General features: G+C 40.9%; 1 protein-coding gene across 6 annotated transcripts in view; it reads left to right on the top strand.

Moving 5' to 3' along the window:
• The first annotated feature begins 4,613 nt into the window (after window positions 1-4,613).
• The window catches only part of slc38a4 (solute carrier family 38 member 4), a 31,161-nt gene continuing 14,460 nt past the window's right edge, over window positions 4,614-21,314 (top strand). Inside the window, exons 1-3 of one of the 6 annotated variants that reach the window (XM_085137569.1) lie at window positions 4,614-4,852; window positions 19,697-19,946; window positions 20,939-20,977. In XM_085137569.1, the coding sequence (XP_084993695.1) occupies window positions 19,831-19,946; window positions 20,939-20,977 (155 nt within the window). In that variant the 5' untranslated portion in view covers window positions 4,614-4,852; window positions 19,697-19,830. The other 5 variants (XM_085137571.1, XM_085137572.1, XM_085137568.1 and 2 more) reach the window with 5 other exon arrangements.

Genomic DNA, 21,314 nt, shown 5'->3' on the forward strand with positions numbered 1-21,314 from the left:
CCCGCAGCTCAAAGGCTCTCAAATAGTTGCAGCTCTGCTATTGAAATACATTTTTAGGTCAAGTCCCAGACATGCACTCCTTTCCATTAATCTGAGAGCATTTGATCAGATCAGCTTCATGTCCGAATGTGCACACTTGTCGCTCTTCTATAAAATTAGCGACTATAATCTTACAAGGTTGATCTGGCACAGTAAGACTGTAGCAACATTTATGTGTCGCTGTCAGCACAGCACATGTCACATTAATACGATTACAACTGCAGGTGTCCTCTGCTCAAACTAGTTTAAAGGGAGACTAATATTTTTTTTAAAAGCAAATATCAACAGATACTGCCCAGGACAAAGCCTGAACGTGGTGCATCTGGCCGTTTTTTCCACATTTTGGCAGCAGCATTGTTTCATAAACATAAAAGTGCAACAGTCTGGCACACGCAGAGCTTCCAAAATCCCATAACGGTAACTTGGCTTAGTTCATCAGTGTTGTAGGTGTGTTTGAACGAAAGCATGAGGAGCATAAACATAAACTATCAAATCCCTGAGCTATGCGTGAGTAAGTGTATAGTCTCTGAGTTTCATACAGGTGGATTCTGCCTGGCCTGCAGTGCTTGTTTGATCACTGAAAATGTGGCACATACTTTGAGTTTAACAGTCTTACTTGAACTGTTATCACCTAATGATGGTCAACATTGCAAATATATTTATGTAATATACATTACATTTACAATAAAACGCTTTAAATATATGGTACCAAAACTTTACTTCAATTCAACATTCGCCTCAAGGTCCTTTATACTGTACATTCAAGACCCTACAATTATACAGAGAAAACACCAACAATTAAATGATCCTCTATGAACAATCTCTTGGTGACAGTGGGAAGGAAAAAATCCCTTTTAACAAGAAGAAACCTATGGTACAACCAGGTTTATGGAGGAGCAGCTATCTGCTTTAAGTGTCTGAGGGTATAAAATATTACTATTACACTGTACTAAGTGCTGAAGTATTAATGATGAGTTGTAGATATAGAAGATTTAACACTCAGCTGGTTTCCTTATGATATGATGATGCTCACCCAAACTCCTACCTCTTATGCCGATGTTGTTGACATCTGCTCTGCTGTGTTATGTTCCTACCTTGTGCTTTTATTAGCTAATATCAGTAAGTTAGCGGCCACTCGTCTGCACTGCAAAGATGGCAGTTTTGCAGTGGCCATAAAGATGCATAGCATAACCAACATGCACAAAGTACAACAAACATAGCACTCGAACACCAAACGTCCAGAAATGCACACGGTGAATGCAGTCATAAGGTAGGTAGGCAATATTTATGCAAAGTTTCATTAAGATCTGACTTCTTCCTCGTTTGCTCTCTCCTTGTCTCCCCTCTCAGTGAGCATGAGCGTGTGTCTTCCAGGAATTGGCCCAGGCGCACCTGTTTTCCATCTGTAGTCACTGGCAATATTTAAACCCAGCTTTCATCTCCACATTTCGCCAGATTGTTAACCTACTTCATGTGGCTGTGAAGTGCAGGCCGCTTGCATTTCAGATTTATGTTCTACTTACCTGCTGTTAACCTGTGCTTTCACTTACCTGCTTCTCTCCTCTTAGTCTTGGAATAGCATACACATCTGTGTGAATGTGAGTGTGAATGGGTGAATGACTGAATGTAGTGTAAAGCGCTTTGGGGTCCTTAAGGACTAGAAAAGCGCTATACAAATGCAGGCCATTTACCATTTACCATCTACATACCTGCCTGACCCACTATCATCCCAGACTAGGAGTCGACCATGTATCATCGATAGAGGACAGAAAGGAAAGACACTACTGATTCAGTGACGAGTTACTTACCTGAACAAAACATTCAGGTGACTGCAGAAACCTGTCTGATTTTCTAACAAGAAGCCTACCTGGGTGGCTTATTCACGTTTCTGAGACATCCCAGGAGTATCACCTGTTTCTTTGTTGTAAAATTCTCACCTAAGTTGAACACCCAGCTTTTAAGAAGCTCCATGGTTAACTTCTGTTGCTTTTGTAAAACCATCTTGGCTTTTTTCATTAAACGTTGTGAATCTGTGATCAGCAATCTGCGTGTGTCCTCAATGCGAATAGTGACACTAAAAGTGATCTGCATGTGTTTTACCTGCACTTTAACAGCGCGGAGAACCCAGCAATGTTCTGTGCCTGAAAAGGAACTCGGAAAAAGTAGGTCATCTGGCTTCATGTTCATACACGTGTTGCACTGTTGGGATGTGCAGTTTATAATATCTGCCTGCAAATCCTCTGGTCTCAGATATAGCTGCTCCATTGACCAGCTATGGTGTGACAATAGTTCACATGAACTTGTTACCTGACAGAAAAAGCCAAAGTGATATAGAAGCGGGCGAAGATGCCAACTTTTGGATGGTTAACTCGTTGAGGTATTAGAGACTTCTTCAGAGGACCATAACTCTGGGACTTACTTACCTGCTGACAGATGCTCCGTCTAATTACTGCCAGTGTGGTTCAAGTATTCATAATCACTGTCAGCTGAAATGAGCCGACTCTCATGAGATGATTTATAGCATTTCTGTGCTGTTATTCAAAACATGAGACAACACATGACACGTAGCACCAAAAAGGGGGGAAAGAATGTCGAGCTGGCCTGTAACACCACACACAATATTTTCTGACCTCAGTGGGCACGTTGGCTAATAATAAGACATACTAAGAATAATAAGAAGCATTATTTTACTCCATTATTTTTAATGCAATCAATCACCCATGCTATTCCAAAATATTGTTCTGCCCACTGTTATCAGTTGTACTGCGCATATAATAAAGAAAACCATCACTTGTCAATGCAGAGCCCCTACGAAATGGTTTCTCTCCCAAATGAATGCCTGCTGAGAGGTGAAACCTGAAGGCGGATAAAGTCGAACCAACATCAGCTTCCTCTTTCCATCCTGTAAATACGGGGCAAGGATGTAGCAAAGAACAGCAGGTCAAAAAAGCACACTTGGAATGTTTTCATAAACAGACGTATTCAGTGTGTCGTTTCGGTGATGTATGAGCTTTCAAATGTAAAACCAAAACATGCACAAAGGTGCACAGCAACAAACTTGAAGTGACAGCTGATGAAAATCAGTTAAATGAAGAAAAACGGCCTATCTATATAAAAATCCCCACTCACAACTGTAAGCAGTCTTCCTTCATGCTCGGGTCCTCTACCATAAGCCTGGGAGGTTGAGGGTGCTGCTCAGTATCTTTGCACTTCCTAGGACTGCGCGCTTCTGGGCGGAGAGCTCAAATGTCATTCCTAGTATCTGCTGGAGCCACTCGCCTAGTTTGGGTGTCGAACAAGCTATAGGTTCATGTAACCCCTTCTGCTGGGATTACTTGTGTAGTAGCATTCCAACAGCTCCCTATTCCCATCTCTTGTCTACGTTCTTGTTCCAGTAGCCCACTTCTCATCAATGTGCCCTGATTTCTTAACACCTGATGTGGAACTTGTTAATCTAGGAGATGTTCGAGCCAGCATGGCATTCTGTGTGGTTTAGGTAGCATGGGGGGCCTAGCCAGATGGACATCATGGTCGAGATTGGAATCCCCACCCTGTTCTGCTATATATATAGTGAGACGGCATTGGGCGGCAGTGAGCGGCAGTAAGCGGCACTTCTCTTGGGGAAAATGTCTGGACTATGCCTGAGGTCAGAGGAGAATGGACAGACATATTTAAGCTGATAGGAAGGCAACAGTAACTCAAATAACAACTCATTACACCCAAGCCTGCAGATTACCCCAGCAAAGACCAGGAAACAGTTTGCACAGGTTCACAAGTTGGACAATAAAAAACCGGAAAAAACGCTGCCTGATGGGCTGAGTCTTAATTTCTGCTGTGACATTCAGAGTTTGCCATAAACAATATGAAAGCATGGATCTGTCTCCTGCTGCTGTAATGTGTAACGGTGTGGGAGATACTTTGTTGGCACATTTTGCCAACTGAAGTTTTGTTCTAACATGCACTAACCAGTGTCACAGTCACCAGATCCCAATTTAATAGAGCACTTTTGGGATGTTACACGGGAGAGTTGCACCATGAACGTGTAACTGATAAATCTGCAGCAACTCTGTAATGCTGTCACACCAAAATCTGCCAGCAATATTTCCAACACCTTGCTGAATCCATCCCACAAAGGCGTAGATTTCTATGCCTGCTGTTAAAACTCAGGACACTAAGATTTAATGTGTATTTGTGTAATATTTATTTCTTTTGGGGGGGAAGTAGTTAATGCAAGGCAGTAAAATAATACAATGGATAATAAATGCATGGCAAACAGAGGCGACAGTAAACTGCAGCTTCCTCTAACTTGGCCACCACCACAGGAACGCCCAAATGATAAGTCCGTTCCTGGCCCTGCTCGCTTTAAAAACAGTGAATTGCACTGAACTGGCAGCGTGAAGCTGTTTTTTCTCCAACAACGTGGTCAGCCAGAATGTAAACAACGACTCCCTGTCATTAAACCTGTATTTATCCTACCACTGCCCAAACATAATATTGAACACTCATTATGAAATGGTTAAGACTAAAACGCCTGTTTCAGGTGGAAAAACTGGTAAAAGACTGACTGAGCGACTCCACTCAGACCGTCACTTTCTGAGCTCTGGGCTGTTTAAGTGTCTCCTCAAATCAAATGAGGTAACTGGGGGAAGAAGGAGCCCCCAGCAGCGGTGGGTGTAACACGACGCTTAAAGAGTTGCTATCATCACATGGCAGATGGAAATTTCCATTCAGTGTCCTTGCTTGTTAAATGGGAAGGGTCTGAAGCGCTCGTTTCCAGTAGTCCGCTTCCTCCTGCGCCGCTCTTACACAGTAGGTAAGACCCCGACATTTCCATGAACATCTGCTCTTTACTTTAAGTTTGGTTTTTTTGTTTGCTTTTTTCATCCTTCTTGTGATTAGCTGCCTAATCATTACCCTCCCTTTCTGATACTCTGGAAGCGGGCAGTTTGACTCGGAGGGCTTCCCCCCCCCAGCCTGGTAAGCAGTATGGTGAGGTTTAATGACTAAAATTAGAACATGTAAGTCAAATCATAAATAATAATAATGACAGAGAGCTCACTTGTGCGGGGGTTTATTTGGGTTTGCATGCATGCTTATTCGTTGTTTTTTTTAAATTTCTTTTATCGGGTTTCTTTCTACAGTAAAGCGTGTCTTTAGATAAGGAGCGTCTGTGTGCGAGGCTTCCTGCAGGGTGGTGCCTGAAGTCAATAAACAGCGCCAAACGTGTCTTTATTTATAAGAGAAAATTGCGCTTTTTTCTTTCTTTTTTTGGTGTGAGCATTTATTGTCTTAACAAGATGGTTTCTCGAGCCACCAGTTGATCGCATGCAGCAAACGTGGATTTTGCGTGGAGCTTGTGTGTGTTTTGCGTGCTTTTCCGCGTTCACTGAAACCGCAGGAAAAAAGCTACACAAAGGCGGCTAATAACGTTTCAAATTTGCATCTCGCTTTTTATTTAGTATTTCCCTGCTTTTTTTCACTTTCCATAGTTTCTGTGACTCATAAAGTCTCTCTGTATATAATACAATTCCAGTAATGATTTTTGAAGCGGTGAGCAGCTGGAGAAGATGCTTAAAGAAAGAAAGGATTGTGGTTTATGTAACAGCGGAGCGAGGCACGCTCAGCGTGGCTTGAGGAAGCCCTCTGAGGACTAATAGATATGTTATGACTGCAATCACAAGCTCATACTGTCCCCATGCTTTGATGGGGATGCTTATATGATTAATCTCAGTTTATTTTGACGAGATTTCATGTCCACGCTTTTTTTTTTTTTTTTTTTCTTTGTCTGTCATGGTGTGCCCCTCAGTTTCCACCTAGAAGATCATTTTTTTGACTGTGGGCATCATAATAGATTACAGATTATAAAGAGTGAGGTTTTTATAATGGGATGCTTTTCACTACCCACTTTACTCTCTTGAGCGTCTTTTGGTTTGAAATTGGAGAACACTGGTCTTAGTGGCAGACAGCCAGGTGACAGCACAGGACTGAAAACAAAGACTTAGATTGAGCCTGGAGAATATGCAGGCTTGGGTGTATTTAAGTGGTGACTTAAGGTTCTGTCACTGCCATTCTGAAAGCTAAAAATACCCAGTTGCTACACAGTGACTGTACACTTTCAAACCAAGGCCTAGATTTTTATTTTCTCCCTACTTGCATAATAGAGGTCTGAGTATGACTCCACCTACATGGATATTTAAGTTTCTAGATGTGGGCGTGTTTTCTTTGAGGAATGTGGTGGTGGCAGTGGTAAACACTCGTGTCGTAAAGACTGTGGAGACGTAATGGTTATCAGTTATTGAAGAGAATTTATTACCTGGCTGCAGCTTTAATAATTACTACAGAGTAAATGTGTAACCTAAGTTTATTAGAAATTTGAAATGACCCATTGCCTCAATGGCAGTGGGTCATTCCAGCTCTTGAGCAGAAGTGCACTTTAATGAAGTTTGACAACTTCCTAAACTGTAACTTTTTTTAAAGAGTATGGTCAGAGTCAAAGGATTGTAGAAGCATAACATAAGCGTGTTTCCAGCTTGGAAAAGGTTTTGTGGATCACGTACCAACTGAGCAGTTTCCAACTATTTCACCAGCTGCAAACTAACCTAAACTAACCTCCATGTTTAATATCAGTGCAGTGTCTTTCAGTTTTACACCAGCTGTAAAGGTCCCTGTGAAAGCAGCCATTACAGTTATTTTAACTGCTTTTCCAAGATAAAGGTTGGAAGGAAATTCCTGCACATGTTAGAGTTTGGAGCTCGTGAAGCCTTACTCCTCACTGACTCCATGGATACCTGAATGACACATGTAGGTCAGATCCTGCTGCGCAGCTGGGAGCTGAAATATTGCCTGCACTGGCTGATCTAACTTGGAGTATGAGCAAATGATCCACAAGCCAGATGCCGTGTCAGTTTCAAAGGAATGGATATCATACAAAGATGCATTGAGCCAGTGCCACAAAGCCCAGAAGCAACTGGCAGTTTTCCAGAATGCTGTCGGCACATTCAATGGGAATGTGAAAAGGTATAATGTGTGAACTGAATGATTGCATAATTCACAAACCTGGGGTAACCACCTGCCTGTATGCAGTAATCCAGCTTTTTTCTAATGTAAAACTTAGCAGAACCCTGGAGGGAATTTCCCCCTTTTCTTTTTCTCGCCAACAGGGTGGTCAGGGGTCAGCTGCAGGGGTTCGGTGTCCTCTAAGCACTGTGGGATGTTTGCCAACACAGCTGCTTGAGCACTTTAAAAACTCCTGTGGAGGGAATAAGGTGTGATTCCTGATTAGGTTTTTTTTTGTTTTGTTTTTTTGTAGTTTTAGGGGGCATTCCTCAGTTGACTGATTGTGCTACAACTGGGGTAAATGTCAAGGAGAAAACCACAAAAGGAAAAGAAGGCAAAGAGAGGGAGTGATAGAAACTTGTAAACTATTTTTTTCAGCTAGCAAGCATATTAGGTGTCAGTCACATAGCCCTGGAGACCTGTCGACCCATGTATTTCCCGACCGTTTGACAAGTGATTGCTGGAGTTTGCTAGCTTTCACCAGGTGAAACTGGTCATAAAAAGGGTACTGCTTCAAAAACCTCCTTAATTGTTATCCATAGTTGCACACGTCTTTGCAACGCAATTTCATGGTAGTGACAGTGCAACCACTTGCTAAGCAGAATACACAGCAGGACAGGTGACTGCCAGCTCTCAAGGCCTGTGTGAATGGGGCTTTAGCAAGTGATATCACATTGACTGCTCTCAACCACTCGCAACTTGTTGGGGAATGTACATTTTCCCCTCATGATCAGTGGTTTCCTTGCAGTTAACAACCTGGTTATAGGCCTGTGTGACTGGGGGCTTAGCTAGGCTATCTGTCTCCCCATGCTTACTCTGCCTTCATATTTGTCCTGCAGACTTGAGAGTTTTAGAATATTCTCATCTAAAACCTCTGAAGAAAGGACAATATACAGACTTCCCAAGATACTTCTGCCTTTCCTAAAAATGTAGCATTTATAATTTACCCAGAGTAACTCTGAGTTTACCTAATGTTAGCAAGTCCCTAAAAAGGTAAACACGAGTTTCATGTAGGCAACACTGTGCATGAGAGAGGTAATATAATTAAATATTTTCTTTTTTTATCTGTCTGCCAGGAATCGGAACTATGAGTCAGTGCCTTAGCAAGAGATTAGTGCAGAGCACTTGATATGATTGTAGTTCTAAATATCCCACATAGCGCCTCTGAATAATCACAGAACACCGGGTTCATGGTCACTAAAATATTCTCCATTTTTCTTCTGCAATTCCTTCCTTAGACCCAGTTAATGTAATTAAAGTGACCTGAATTCATGCTTGTGTAGTGTAAAGACTATTTTTCTGTTTCTCCCAATTCAATATTGTATGCTTCAATTACATTTTATAAAGCTGCTAGGGACAAAGGTGTCAGCTTTACATAAGCAGCCAGAGTAGTTCTGTGTTAAAGTGAACTTAAAATGCAGACTGTTATGTGGAAAGTTCTTACTATGGCGTGATGAAGATATCCAGAGTTCAAAATGGTGCCAAGTAGAGAAACATGAAAAGAAGCGGGTTATTTTGTAAATGTGTTCTCCTACTGAGAGAACAGTCTGTCTCCTCTGTGCATCGGGTAGTGACGTCTTTATGCAGGTGACCTTACAAAAGTAATTGGCTCCAAGCTCTCAAATTACACCCACGGGTTATTTTTCATGGTGGAAAAGACCACAGATGGAACTGGTTTTAGCCTTTTAGCTTAATTTTAGTCAAACTGAAACTGAAGACATCGAGAACTGAGCCTTTGATGTAACAGGAAACAAAAACCCTTCTCTGGCCCATTAGCCCCTTCTGAAGTCATCGTCTACTCCTCCAGCTAGAGTCAACGGTGAAACCTTGAGCTTGTGAAGAATTACACATTGTTACAAAACAAAATGCTGTCGTCACTATTAGCAGACATGAGCTGGCAAATCAATATTAACTGATAAGATGGACAGAGAGAGAAAGTCTCCAGGGTTCAAACAGGTTTGGACACACCAGGTTTATGTCCAGAAGGTCAATATGGTGTTTACTTTGGGTCTAAGGTCAAAGTTTTTTGTCAATATGGGCTTTTTTTTGGTTGTTTTTTGTGTGTTACTTGTTTGATATTCGTCATAGAAATCTCCATCTTTATGTAACAGTTTCTTTTGAATAAATGAAACGATTTGTTCCTTCACTTCCGACACTGCTGTCACCTAACAGTGGACGCAAACTGGTATCTTAAATGTCACCGGCAATAAGAGCCGTTCCATATTGTGTTAGACATAGGTCACACCATGTGCTGTTTGGCTACGTCAAAAAGTGTTTGCAGTTGTTTTCAGTGGCCACATACGTCACTGTGATCGCATGAAATGACAGAGGTGCGTTCAAACCCCGTCTTCTTCTTTACCTTCACACATCTAGCCCATCACTGTGAAACGATAACGGGAAATGAACAGAAAATGTTGGAAAACAGTTGAGAGGAATTATCTAACCAGCTAACCTAGCACTTTGGATGTAGTATAAAGTTGCCCTTATTCAGGAGAGTCGTTGTATGTGATTATTTGTTCCAGACTAGAGGGAATACCTCAGGAATGAGGTTGAAAAAAAAGTTACCAGCCACCACACCTTTTCTGGGAACACTCAGCCCTCTGTGCTTACTTTACCCTACAGAAGCAGAACATTAAAAATCAAACTTCTCTATGGAACATCAAAATCAAGAAATAGATTCCTAACCCTTCCATATGGTAGCAGTTTCAAACTAGATATGAATAGCATGAACGCAGCCTTCCAGGATAGTCTGTTCATATGCACTCAACATGTGAAAATGTGATATTCGATTCCAGCGCAACAGCAAGGGAAATTTACAGAAGGGAGGAGGGAGTTGTCGTCCACATGTCACACATGATAAATTTGTCCCAAGTGCAAACAATGACAAACTGGATGATCTGAAGGAGCATGCGTGCCTCTCTCACACTCTCTCATATGTGGTTATAGTTCTTGCTGCAGGGACACAAGTGAATGTTAAGCCATCCACAGATGACACGCCTCACCAGTAGCTATGGTTAGGCTGTCATAATTCTTTGCAGATTCAGAACGCTTTGATTTCTGTCACTGTGCTTAGGCAGCAGAGGCAGATGGACTTCACTGGTTTAATGGACAGTTTGGTATTTTTTGCGCTCATAAAAAAGAACTTTTAGCTCCATGAGCTTCACCTGTCGTTATCTGTTATCAGTACATATTCGGATTGTTTACAAAACGAGTTGCAATCATAGCAAGATCTCTCGTTGGGGATTCCAGTCTTGGCTGTATGGCTTTTTCTCTTCACAGATAAGACTTTAGAGATAACACTTTATTGTTCATCCATCTATCATAGGATTTCATGTTTTGGCAGTTGTGAAATGACTGGGAAGTGTAAGCAAACCTAAGGTTAGCAAACCTGTTGTGTGTAGAAAGCAGGGATTGTCCGAGGTAGTAACACTGTTCTTCTAGGTCTTGGTGATATTTCTGGTTGGAATGTGGCGTTTGTTCATCGGGTGTCATCGTGTTACTTAGCAACCTCTGACCAACAAGTTAAAATGGCTAGTTTCTGGCATTTATGAATAGTAACACCTTATAAAAGTGTCATATGATACTGATTTTATAATAGTAACATCTAATTTAACAAATATTGAGTATACTCATTTTTGACATCTCCAAAGTGTGCCATATTAGTCCAGTGTTAGTATTAGTATTACATCATTTCACAGGGTAACTTAATAAGTCAAGTTAACTGTATTTAGGAACCATATCAAAAGGTTGTCAGATAACTATATACATGTATTTTAGGCTATGTGATCCAGTCCAGCTTTCAAAGTCACCTTTGTCTGGTGCATTTTGCTGATATGCAGGTAAACCATAATTAAACCATAACTTAATGAAAATTAAGGTATGAAAATCTCCTTTCCTACATGGATGTTTATTTGATTGAGGAAAATCTTGCATTCTAATTTTTTATTATGCACTCAATGGAGGTGGTCAGTGTCTGACTGAGTGTAGTAGTTGACCATTGATGCATGCATGCAGGTAAATAGAGTTTGCTGCATGTAAACATACAATGAGGCCCATATTTATGTCGATTTCTATAAACAATGTCTACCACCCTGTGGATCTGTGACAGACTGGCGACCTGTCCAGGGTGTACCCTGCCTCTCGCTCTATGACAGCTGGGATAGGCTCCAGCACCCCCCGCGACCCTGAAAAGGATAAGAAAAGGAAGCGAATGGATGAATGTCTACCACCCCTATTTTTTTCTATATGTGTTTTTCTATATGTGATTAAATATATCAATTTTCCAACAGACCAAACAATACTGTAGCATAGACATGTACTCCTGTATTAAACTCACCATACAGTTTGTTATTTAATCTGTTACCCAGAATATTGCTTTACCTTCACCTAGTGGCAGGATACCCAATTGCTTCTTAACAGTAAGTTTTGTGGCTGGTTGTAGCACAATTTTTAAAGCAAAGTGCATCATAAGAAGAACAGTTTGATTCTTAGAGACTCATTCTGTTGACCTGCAAACAACTAGCGGTCATTTCTGCTGACTGATAACGTTTTGTTCATTTTAATCGTTTAAAGCCCAAGAGAGGCTGGCAGACTACTGGTGTCAGGTACCAGCTGGTTCAGCTTCTCTTTAACAGCTACCGTTGTACATCCAAACGGCCTCATTAAATTGAATTTGTGGTTTCAGGTGGAGGAATGTGGTTGCAATTTGCAGCTACTGTGACGTGTGTGACTTCTTTTTGACGTAAGCACGCCAGGACAACTTTGCGCTAACTTTTAGAATGTTTACAAAAAAGTGTTGAAAGTAACTTTAGTCATTTGAATTAAGCTTATATTTTTAATGTATGTGTTATTGAATATTTTTGAGATTATCTTGAAGGGATCTCCACAAATATAATTGCTAAGTATCATATGATGTACATTACTGCACTTACTTAGAAACACGTGCTGACAGAGGGCAACTAATGATTTACTTGCAAGTTGTTTGGTATTTGCATCCAGTCACATGGAGTTAAGAGGTTTGAGCTTCACAAACAACAAAGATACAGAGAGAAGTTAAAGTTGATGGTGCCAACTAGGGCTGCTCGATTATGGCAAAAATGATAATCACGATTATTTTCACTGAAATTGAGATCTCGATTATTTGACGATATTTATTTAACAATAACAATGTGTTGAATAATGACTTTAAAGATTGTCAAAAATAATATAAAATAGTGTGCAAATACTGATAACAGTGCAAATGTTTGCAATATAAAAAATAAATGAAAAATGTAAACATCTATGTTTAGTGAACACAGTGTTGCTCTGTGGTGCAGCTGCGACACTGTAGCAAAGTTTACACACTGTCTACTTGATCCACGTCTGACTCCGCGAACCCATAATGTTTCCACACCACTGAAGTTTTTTTTTACCTCTCTTTTCAACCAACAGCAGTCACTCTCCTCTCCAAATAACTTCTGCTTAGCTTTCCAAGCTTCCCTCGGGTCCTCTTCATTGTTGTGACACGTGTTCGAAATGCAGAAAGGTGCGCTCGATTTGCCACATGGAGCAGCGCGAGAGTAAAGCACGAGGGAGGGACTAATAATCGGCTCAGTCATTTTTAATGATCGTTGAAAGCCCAGACCGTAATCGTGATTAAAATTCGATTAATTGAGCAGCCCTAGTACCAACGATGTTTTGGTCAAAAGGAGAGGTTAATAAACCCTCGATCCATGATGGAAACGTCCCTCGTGGCATCTTGTCAGCCATCTGATTTCAACATACTTTGTTATTCTCCCGCTACAGACATGCAATTAAAGTGGGAGAGTAACAACATGTACTCTCTAATCTGGAAGAACCACATGGTTACCTCATCTCTTATTTAGGCAATCACTTTAGCAAACTTTATGATGAAGAATTAGACAAAGAATAGCCAGAGTGTGGTGGCAAACACCAGCAGTAGGTGGGCTCTGCCAGTTAAATGACAAACTGTTCCCAAAACATTGACTGGGGACATGCTAATGGCTCAAAATGTGGGTGGAGATAACAGCGTGAGCAATGATCAACCTTTACTGAACCCAGTGAGAAGAGAACTGAGAACATGAACTCTTACACCCTGTTCTGCACAAACCTATCAGTAAACAAGTGAAGTTTCAATTCCAGATTGTTTATCATTATTACTATTACTCAAAAAAACACCTAAAAGAAAGAAGAATCGGAAGATTCAAAAAAGGATTTTTAGATACTGACATATTTCTGAATATGATAAATATCTGTATTTGTAGATGCTTGTAGCAACTTTGTAATATTTTCAGCCACATATTTCTTACCCCAATTTGGTAAACTTGTATAGAGACATTATAGTACATAAAGAAAGTTTTTGTTTTTGTACTTTTTATACTAAAAACCTTCATTTTAAATGAGCAGAGTTGGTGGACTGGTCCTTTAGGTTTATGTTTTTATAGTTGTAGGCTGGAACTGAGGCAGATACAGATCATTGAATGGATTGGCTGAAGCCAGCACGTGTCTTTGCCTCCAACGGATACTTCAAGTCTTTGTTTTGTTTGCGGTGCTAATCATGTGACCTCAAACTCTGACCTCAGACACTTTTGTTGCTAGTTGCGTTTCAGCTCAGCTCAGAAGTTTCTTTCCCAACCCCCGAATCTGTCTCTTCGGGGGTTGATGCTTAGTCACAGGGGATTAGCCGAGCATGTGTGTGAAGACACCCCCCCCCACACACACACACACACACACACACATCAGAGACTGTGGTGTCATATAAGGAAAGTCATTGTAGCCATGGGGCTAATGGTTGGGGGATACTGATTGCAAAAGTTTAGCTTTCACAGAAATTGTCTCTCCTGTGCATTTTTCTGGTTCATCATTTTTCTGATTTGTGTCAAACTTTTGGGATGAATTTGATTTTACCTGCATTTAAAGTGAGATTATTATTACTGCTTTCTTGCTCTGGTACATTTTGAAGTTTCTCACACACACATTGGTCAAGATTTGTCAGGTTGTGCTCGCCTTGCTAACTACTAGACGAGTGGTAGTGAAACGTGAAAAAGTGCAACAGAGACGGTAAAAAGTTGAGACGATAAGAAGTAAAGTTGTGCAGAGCTGCAGGTGACATATTTCAAAAGCAAACGGTCCCTGTTTCCCATTTTAGGTTATACTTTTCACAGTTTCACTACAAACTGGACAGCAGCTAGTCCTTATTTGCAGCCAAGTATTCAATTCAATTCAATTTTATTTATATAGCGCCAAATCACAACAAAAGTCGCCTCAAGGCGTATATATGCAGACTAATAATGGCTCGTGTGGGCTCAAGTTAATTTTCTGAATTTATTTAAACATTAAAACACAGTAAAGTATCGTATAAACGAAGACTTTGTAGCAGTTCAGCATTTGGAGTCTATATTTTAAAACATGTTTTCATGTTCAGCATTTACAAGCTCAATGCCTGATGTTCTGAGGAAGAAAATAGTGTCTTTATACCTTAAGTTATCTGTACATGTGTCTGTTTTCTTCTATTTGAACTGCATTACAAAGTTAAAAAAAAAAACATTTCTGACACAAACATGACCTTGGGCACGCCGACATCCAGACAGTGAGCCATCTGATTGGTCAGCCTGTGGCACGGCCTACTACTGAAAACACTGACAGTCGCCTATAGTATGTCTGTGTCTGGGCATCTGTGTGCCTGCTGCATGTGCAAGCAATTGTGTGTGTGTGTGTGTGTGTGTGTGTGTGTGTGTGTGTGTGTGTGTGTGTGTGTCAGAGACCAGTCCAGTCGGCAGTTTTCTGTGAAATCATACAGACCACCTGTGTTTGATCTGTATGATTTAGGTCCATTTATAAGTGGTCATGTGTCCTGTCATGTGGTCGTGTCTTGAAGCTGCTGAGGGTATTTAAGAGTTGGTGCACGCTGGTATCTTCAGTCCGATGCCGATGATCAAACTGGCCACGTTACAGTGTAGCTCTATCCGTCCTTCAGTGAGTGTATATAGTTTATTCTCCGTGTGCTCTCCTCAATTATATTTTTTGAGTCGGATGTGTATATACATGTATGCAAGTGGTGGTGTTGGTGGAGATTGGGAGTGAGCTATCAGGGTTACGACCCTGCTCATGACTGATCAAAAAAGGAGGAGTCTGAGCAAACTGCGCATCCTGATTGGCTGACAGAGGCCCTCCTTCCTCTCTTTTAAAAGCTTCCTGTCTTACCTGAGTCACAAAAGGGCCAGAGCACCTCACCCATCCACTCGTCTGTTTTTCTTCAAATCTATTCATTCAAAAAGAGAGGACAAACAAGGAACCTTCCTAGAACCGCTTTAAGAAACCTTTCAGTAAGTGAGCTTGTTTGTTTAGGGAGATTTTTTTTCTTGAAAAAGTGAGCCATGCCATGCACAGCAGGTAGGACCTCTGTTGTGCAAATGTTGAGGTGGGGGGTAAAACAGAAACACGTGTAATGTTTGCTTTCAAGGAATTTTCTGTGTAACACGTAGCAGTTTAGAGCATTGACTTCACTCACTTAGCTATAAAGGGGTGTGTTTGCTCGTGCCAAGACTTGTAGACCGTGGCTGATGCAACAGTTTGTGTGTACACTGAAGGCGAATGGTTTCAGACTAAATGGGTAAAGGGCTCTCATTCTAAATTTACAAATTACTGTATTTTTTTAAGCCTGGCTTCTTTTCCTTTTTTTGCCAAACACTTTAGATAAGACCAATGTCTTATCTTACCATGATTGCATACAATCTATAGCACTATAGCAAACATTCTATATATGAGAAGAAACTTAAAATGACTGCTGCTGTGTGATTTGCCTTGAAACATGTTGAAAGAACAAAGTCGGTGCTTGTTCATGTTTTTAGCTATTAACAACAGGAAGGGTGATTACTGATATGGCCATCTGGTGCCTATCTGCTATCTAAAACTCAAGGATTCTGCTTATATTAGTGAGCAGATTGATCATTAATGCCAACATCTTTAAATGCATATTGTATGAACTGTGTGTTTTCTCTGGAGTCTTTAAAAATGTTTTGGTAGCGGTTTGAAGTGTCTGTATGTGGCTTTACCTAGCATGGCCTCAGGAGTGAGATAGATGGTTCGGGTTTGGAAAAAAAATGAACAAATTCCAGCAACCCATAAAGATTAATTTTACCGATGGTGGGAAGTACTTAATGTGGGTTTCTATAAGTAATGGTTGTATCAACACATCATTTTAACCCAGCTTGACAGGTTAATCCTCTTGGCTGCAGAGAGCGAACCCCAGTCTCCATTTCCCACTAACAGCACGGCAGACAAGGACTTTGAGAGATTAGGTGTAGCAGCGTGTGTGATGTGGCTTTTAACGATGACACAGCCACCTAATCTCTGTTGGCTCAAAACTATTATGGCTTTGCTTCACAGAAAGTACAACAACCTGTCAGTAACAATAAGTTTTTGTGAAAGAAGGTCTCAACTGCATCGGCCAGGACATTGAACATCCCTGGTAGTGTATCCAAAAGAGCTCAAGTTTTGACTGCAAACACTTGTTTACACTTTGAAGTGGCTCAACCGCTTCCCTCTTTAGAAGCTGTTGCTTAAGTTGCAGGTCTTTGTATTTCTATCAGCTGTCCTTAAGACTGACCACTTTCGGATGGATGGTAGCTCAACTATGTTTTTACTGCTCTACCTGATCATCATCAGGTGGTTGTGGGAAGGTTTTTGTTCATCGTTGATGTTACAGTTGTTGTCGTATTGTGGCATTATCAGAAATTTGCATGAAAAACCCAATGATTGGTTTAAAACATAAGACCTTTTTAAACAGAGAGAAACACTGTTTGATTCAGTGCAAAGAAGCAAAGCTATCATTATGCATAAAGGTAATCAAGGTAGAATAAAGACCTGTCCATATCTACGTATTTGCTCATTAGGCTTTGCTTTTGTAACTGACGGTCAGGCACTGCAGACACTTCGGGTCTTGGTTGTGAATGTAATGTTCAATTGTATTTACTACCCTGATGTAAGTCAAATCAAACACTGGCAGTCACTCCAGTCATTCACCTCAAAATTGAGTCAAGTTTAACTCGGGATCCACCTACATTGTGTCGCAAGTGGTTTTTTCACCAGTTGTTGCTGCAAGCTGTTGGATGGGCTTTAGAAGAGCAGTGAAAGTGTTTGGGATATTTGGGATACAGGCATGAGAGTTGCATTTATTTTAATGTGTGTGCATTAGATGGTAGTGTGACTCATTCCCTAATCAGAAGGTTGGTGGTTCAGTTTACTCCAGCTCTTCCAGTCTGCATGTTGACTCATGCAAACTGCCACAGTTGCACATCAATTAATCCATTAGTGCAGTGGTTCCCAAACTTTATTTGCTGGGCCCCCTTTGTATTACAAGAAAAATGTTCGCGTGCACCCGCACACGCACGCACACATCCTCCAACCACACACGCCCATATTTTGCTCCATTGCGGTTTATTTCACACCTCAAACATTTAGTAAACAATTAAGCAAATACAAGTAATCTGCAATAAATTACAGGTAGTAAGAAAATAAACTACTAACTAATTTAAGCTACGTCCACACCTACACGCAGCTGTTTCGTCCACACGTAAACGACGTTTCAACTCCTTTTTTTGCGTTTACGTGTGGACAAGGAATACAGAGTTCATCACGCAACGTCAAAAGTATGTGCCTTTTTTCACGTCACGCTGTGCGCCACGTTATTGTTTACATGAGATGAATTGCACAATGGTAGATAGAGACAAAATACTGTTAACAGGTTTTACACGCTTACATATACACATGCAGTTACTGTCCCTCCATTTACAAAGGCAGAGGCGTCACAATGTGATTATTTTATGTGTAGTTGTTTTTTTTCTGTGTAATAATATTCAACATTGCTATCAATACATTTTTCAAAAAATGCCTCTCTGTGCAAAATGGGTTCAAAAACATAAACAGCTGTGGGATACTGTTTGTCCGTGATTTAGACGAGGGGAACAAATCGTGGCAGGATTAGCCTGATGTTATTTGTATCCCACTGTAACTTTACTGTATAAAGTATAGTATAGTATGTGTATCTCCAAAATGTCAGGAGTAGTTAGTCATTACAAGAAGTGTTTGTGAACTAAAAATCACGAATGTGGGAAACTGTTTTTCCGTGATTTGAACAGCCCAGCGCTGCTCCCGACGAAGGGAAAACCAATCCTGCAGGGAGACCTACCTCGGCACTTGTGCAGGTGAAGCCAAAGGGAAGATATGCTTCACCATATTTTCTTTGGCTTAGAATGAAGTTGGTTTGGAAACATATTCAGCGATGCTTCATCTCCTGCTTTGCGTTTCTGTGGGCGCCCGTGCTAGCAGTGTCCAAGCGTTTTGTTTTTTTCCTCCCCCTTTTCATCCCGCGCCCCCCCTGCCATGGCTCTGCGGGCCCCACACTTTGGGAAGGTCTGCATTAGTGTATGTTAAGTTCATGGCAGAAGAAAGAGCTGTGTGAATAGGTAAATGTGGTTTGCCGAGCTGTTCCTTTAACTTTACATTAACATATTTGTTCTTCTCAATGCATTACACCACATCATTACTGCTGCGAGTGCCGTGAAACAAAAGAGGATGTCAGAAGTGTCCTTTGTCATGGGTTCATCGGTGTCACGGCTCTGGCTGGTCCTGTACACGTTGCATTAGTTTTTCATTAGTGAGTCGCCCTTAGGATCTTTTCTTCCAACTCAGTCAAAGAGCTCTTTGTGTGAGGGGGGAAAACAGCACTGTAAATCACGTTGCTGCTATTTTCGTTTATAATCACGTCTTCTTTCAGTGTGTTGACCTCCTTACATAACTTAAACACTACAGAAATTGAAGGTGGTGCCCCTAAGTGGAGTGTCATTTCTTTTCTTTGATGTTAAGGGTTAAGTTGTGTAAACCAGCTCATGCATTATCAAGGGGGCAGCTGATGGTGGTCCGACGACCCCACGGACATGCTATATCCATGACCTAGTTTCACTTCACTGGAGCTGACTCCGCTCAGCAGTCATTATGTACGTCAGCACTTGGTTGTGATATCTTCCTAAAGAGACAAGAGATACAAATAACTTTAGTCATTAACACAACTAATTGAGCCTGTGTGAAAGTGTGGGTTAGGGTGAAAATGTAAAAGGCAATAAAATAAACACAAGGTCACCCTTCCTGGTACAGGTGAAGCTGCATAACAAGTGCCAAGGCACATATAATCTCTTAGGAAGCCCCTCAGTTCCAGGAAATGGTTTCCAGAGTAGAGGGCTCCATTTTTACCTTAAAGGATTTTTTTATTCTTGTGGGAGTGGTCTTCCCCCGGGGCTTTCTACAAGAAACCCTTTCTGCCATAAAGTACTTGGACAGTTAAAGGTTAAACATCATGGTTAACCATGTTTAAGTTGAAGTTTGCCTTCAGGGCTTTCTGCCAAAAAGGCTTTCTGTGTGCCTTCCTCATCAAGGCCAAAAACCTGATAAGGGCAGATAATAAAACCACTGACAGCCCCTGTAATCAGTTATTCCAGTTCTTAGAACAGTTTAAGACCAGCAAAAAAAGGAAAGCAACATATAAACAGACAAAAAGCCAATTCTGTTACTGAAACTTTGTCTTGTTTCTCCTTTATTGTTTCAGGACTTTTCTCAACGGTAACAAGATATAGCTGAGGTAATTGACAAGGTTTTTGTATCCTGTGCCGGTGAAGTCTAAACCCTGAAAATCCTAGAAAGGTACATTTCTCTGCCTCTGGTCCTGCTCTCTGTACCACTATGCCGGGAATTGTGGAACGCATGGAACTGAGGAAAGTCTCCACAGTGGCTGACGACGACAGCCTTGATGAACAACTCACAGAGCCCACCGACTGTGAGAAGGCCACCATGAGCAGGTCAGTGACCGTGATGTCTTTCTTAATATCAGTAGACTAGAGAAGGCTGGATTTTTGTGGGCAAGCCTCTAGTTATGGCAATCTAATCACAAGCTGATCTCTGAACTCCTGCTTTACCATGATTGGGTATAAATTGGTGTGCATTGGTGCGTCTGTAAGAATAAATGACAGAAGTTGTAAATTGGTGTCAAATAATCAGACAAATCTTTCACCAACAGCACCAAAGCCTTTGGTTTGCTGCACATTGACAGTGTAAACTTAAAGCTAACACTAATGAAATAAATATAAGTCTTTGTCTGGTGAAGGTTGGTGTGTTTGAGGACAACCGCTTGACAAAAGCTATAGACTCTACTTTCTTTTCTTTTGCTTGCACTTAAGACTTGCATTTAAACATAAACACTACAACAGCTATTGGCAGCTGGTTACAAAAAGATGTACCACAGTTGACGTATATTTGAACTGAACCATTAGCTACATTTTCATCTCCTAACGTATAACTTTCAATTCAATTCAATTTTATAGAAGACCCTACAATAATACATACATACATTCTGTTGCTTCCTCTATTCTGCCAGTGAACATGGATGATATGTTCCTTCCAAATGAGATACAAAGGAGGAAAAAGTATGATAATAAATAGTTTTTCCTTCTATCTGGCGAATCTTTCACCACCAGCAGTACCAGGCTTTGGTTTGCTTGCACATAGCATCCACTAATGAGTCATAGAATAAATATAAACATATTTTATTACTCATTTTAGGTTGGTTTATACAGATTATTACAGATTCTTGTCCATTCTTTTCTTTCTGGGCATAGGTTGGCGTCCAACTTCTTTTCTGTTGCTTCCACTGACACTTGCATTTTAACATAAAGACTACAGCTGATGGCAAGTGGTTAAAAGCAAATTGTGGGGCAGAAAGTTGATACATATATGACATTAACCATTAGCTGTGTTTGCATGTGCTAATGTATATCTTTCTCAATCCTCACAGTCAATTTATGGATGATAATGAAGACGGAGAAGGACAAAGGTGATAATAAGAACTTTATAAAACTAGCACAGGACTATGGGAGGGTGGATTTTTCCTTGTGTCTGACAAATCTTTCACAGAAGGTTTAGATTCATAACAAATAACCAACATAGACAGTCCAGTACCTTTTCTGCTCCCTGCACTTGTGCTTGCACTTGTGAAGTTACTCCTCATTTGGCATGTCTATCTTTTGGCTTTAAGACGGCAGATTAATTGCATGTAAATAATGTGTTTATCAGGGTGAGGCACACTGGTGGTTATTGAATTGGGAAGGTGTTTCAGCCCAGCTAGCTACTTTCTGCTTCTCCCTTGCCACAGCGGGTAGCTACTTTTTTAA

This window comes from Neolamprologus multifasciatus, chromosome 17, assembly GCF_963576455.1.
Source record: "Neolamprologus multifasciatus chromosome 17, fNeoMul1.2, whole genome shotgun sequence".
Taxonomy (NCBI): domain Eukaryota; kingdom Metazoa; phylum Chordata; class Actinopteri; order Cichliformes; family Cichlidae; genus Neolamprologus; species Neolamprologus multifasciatus.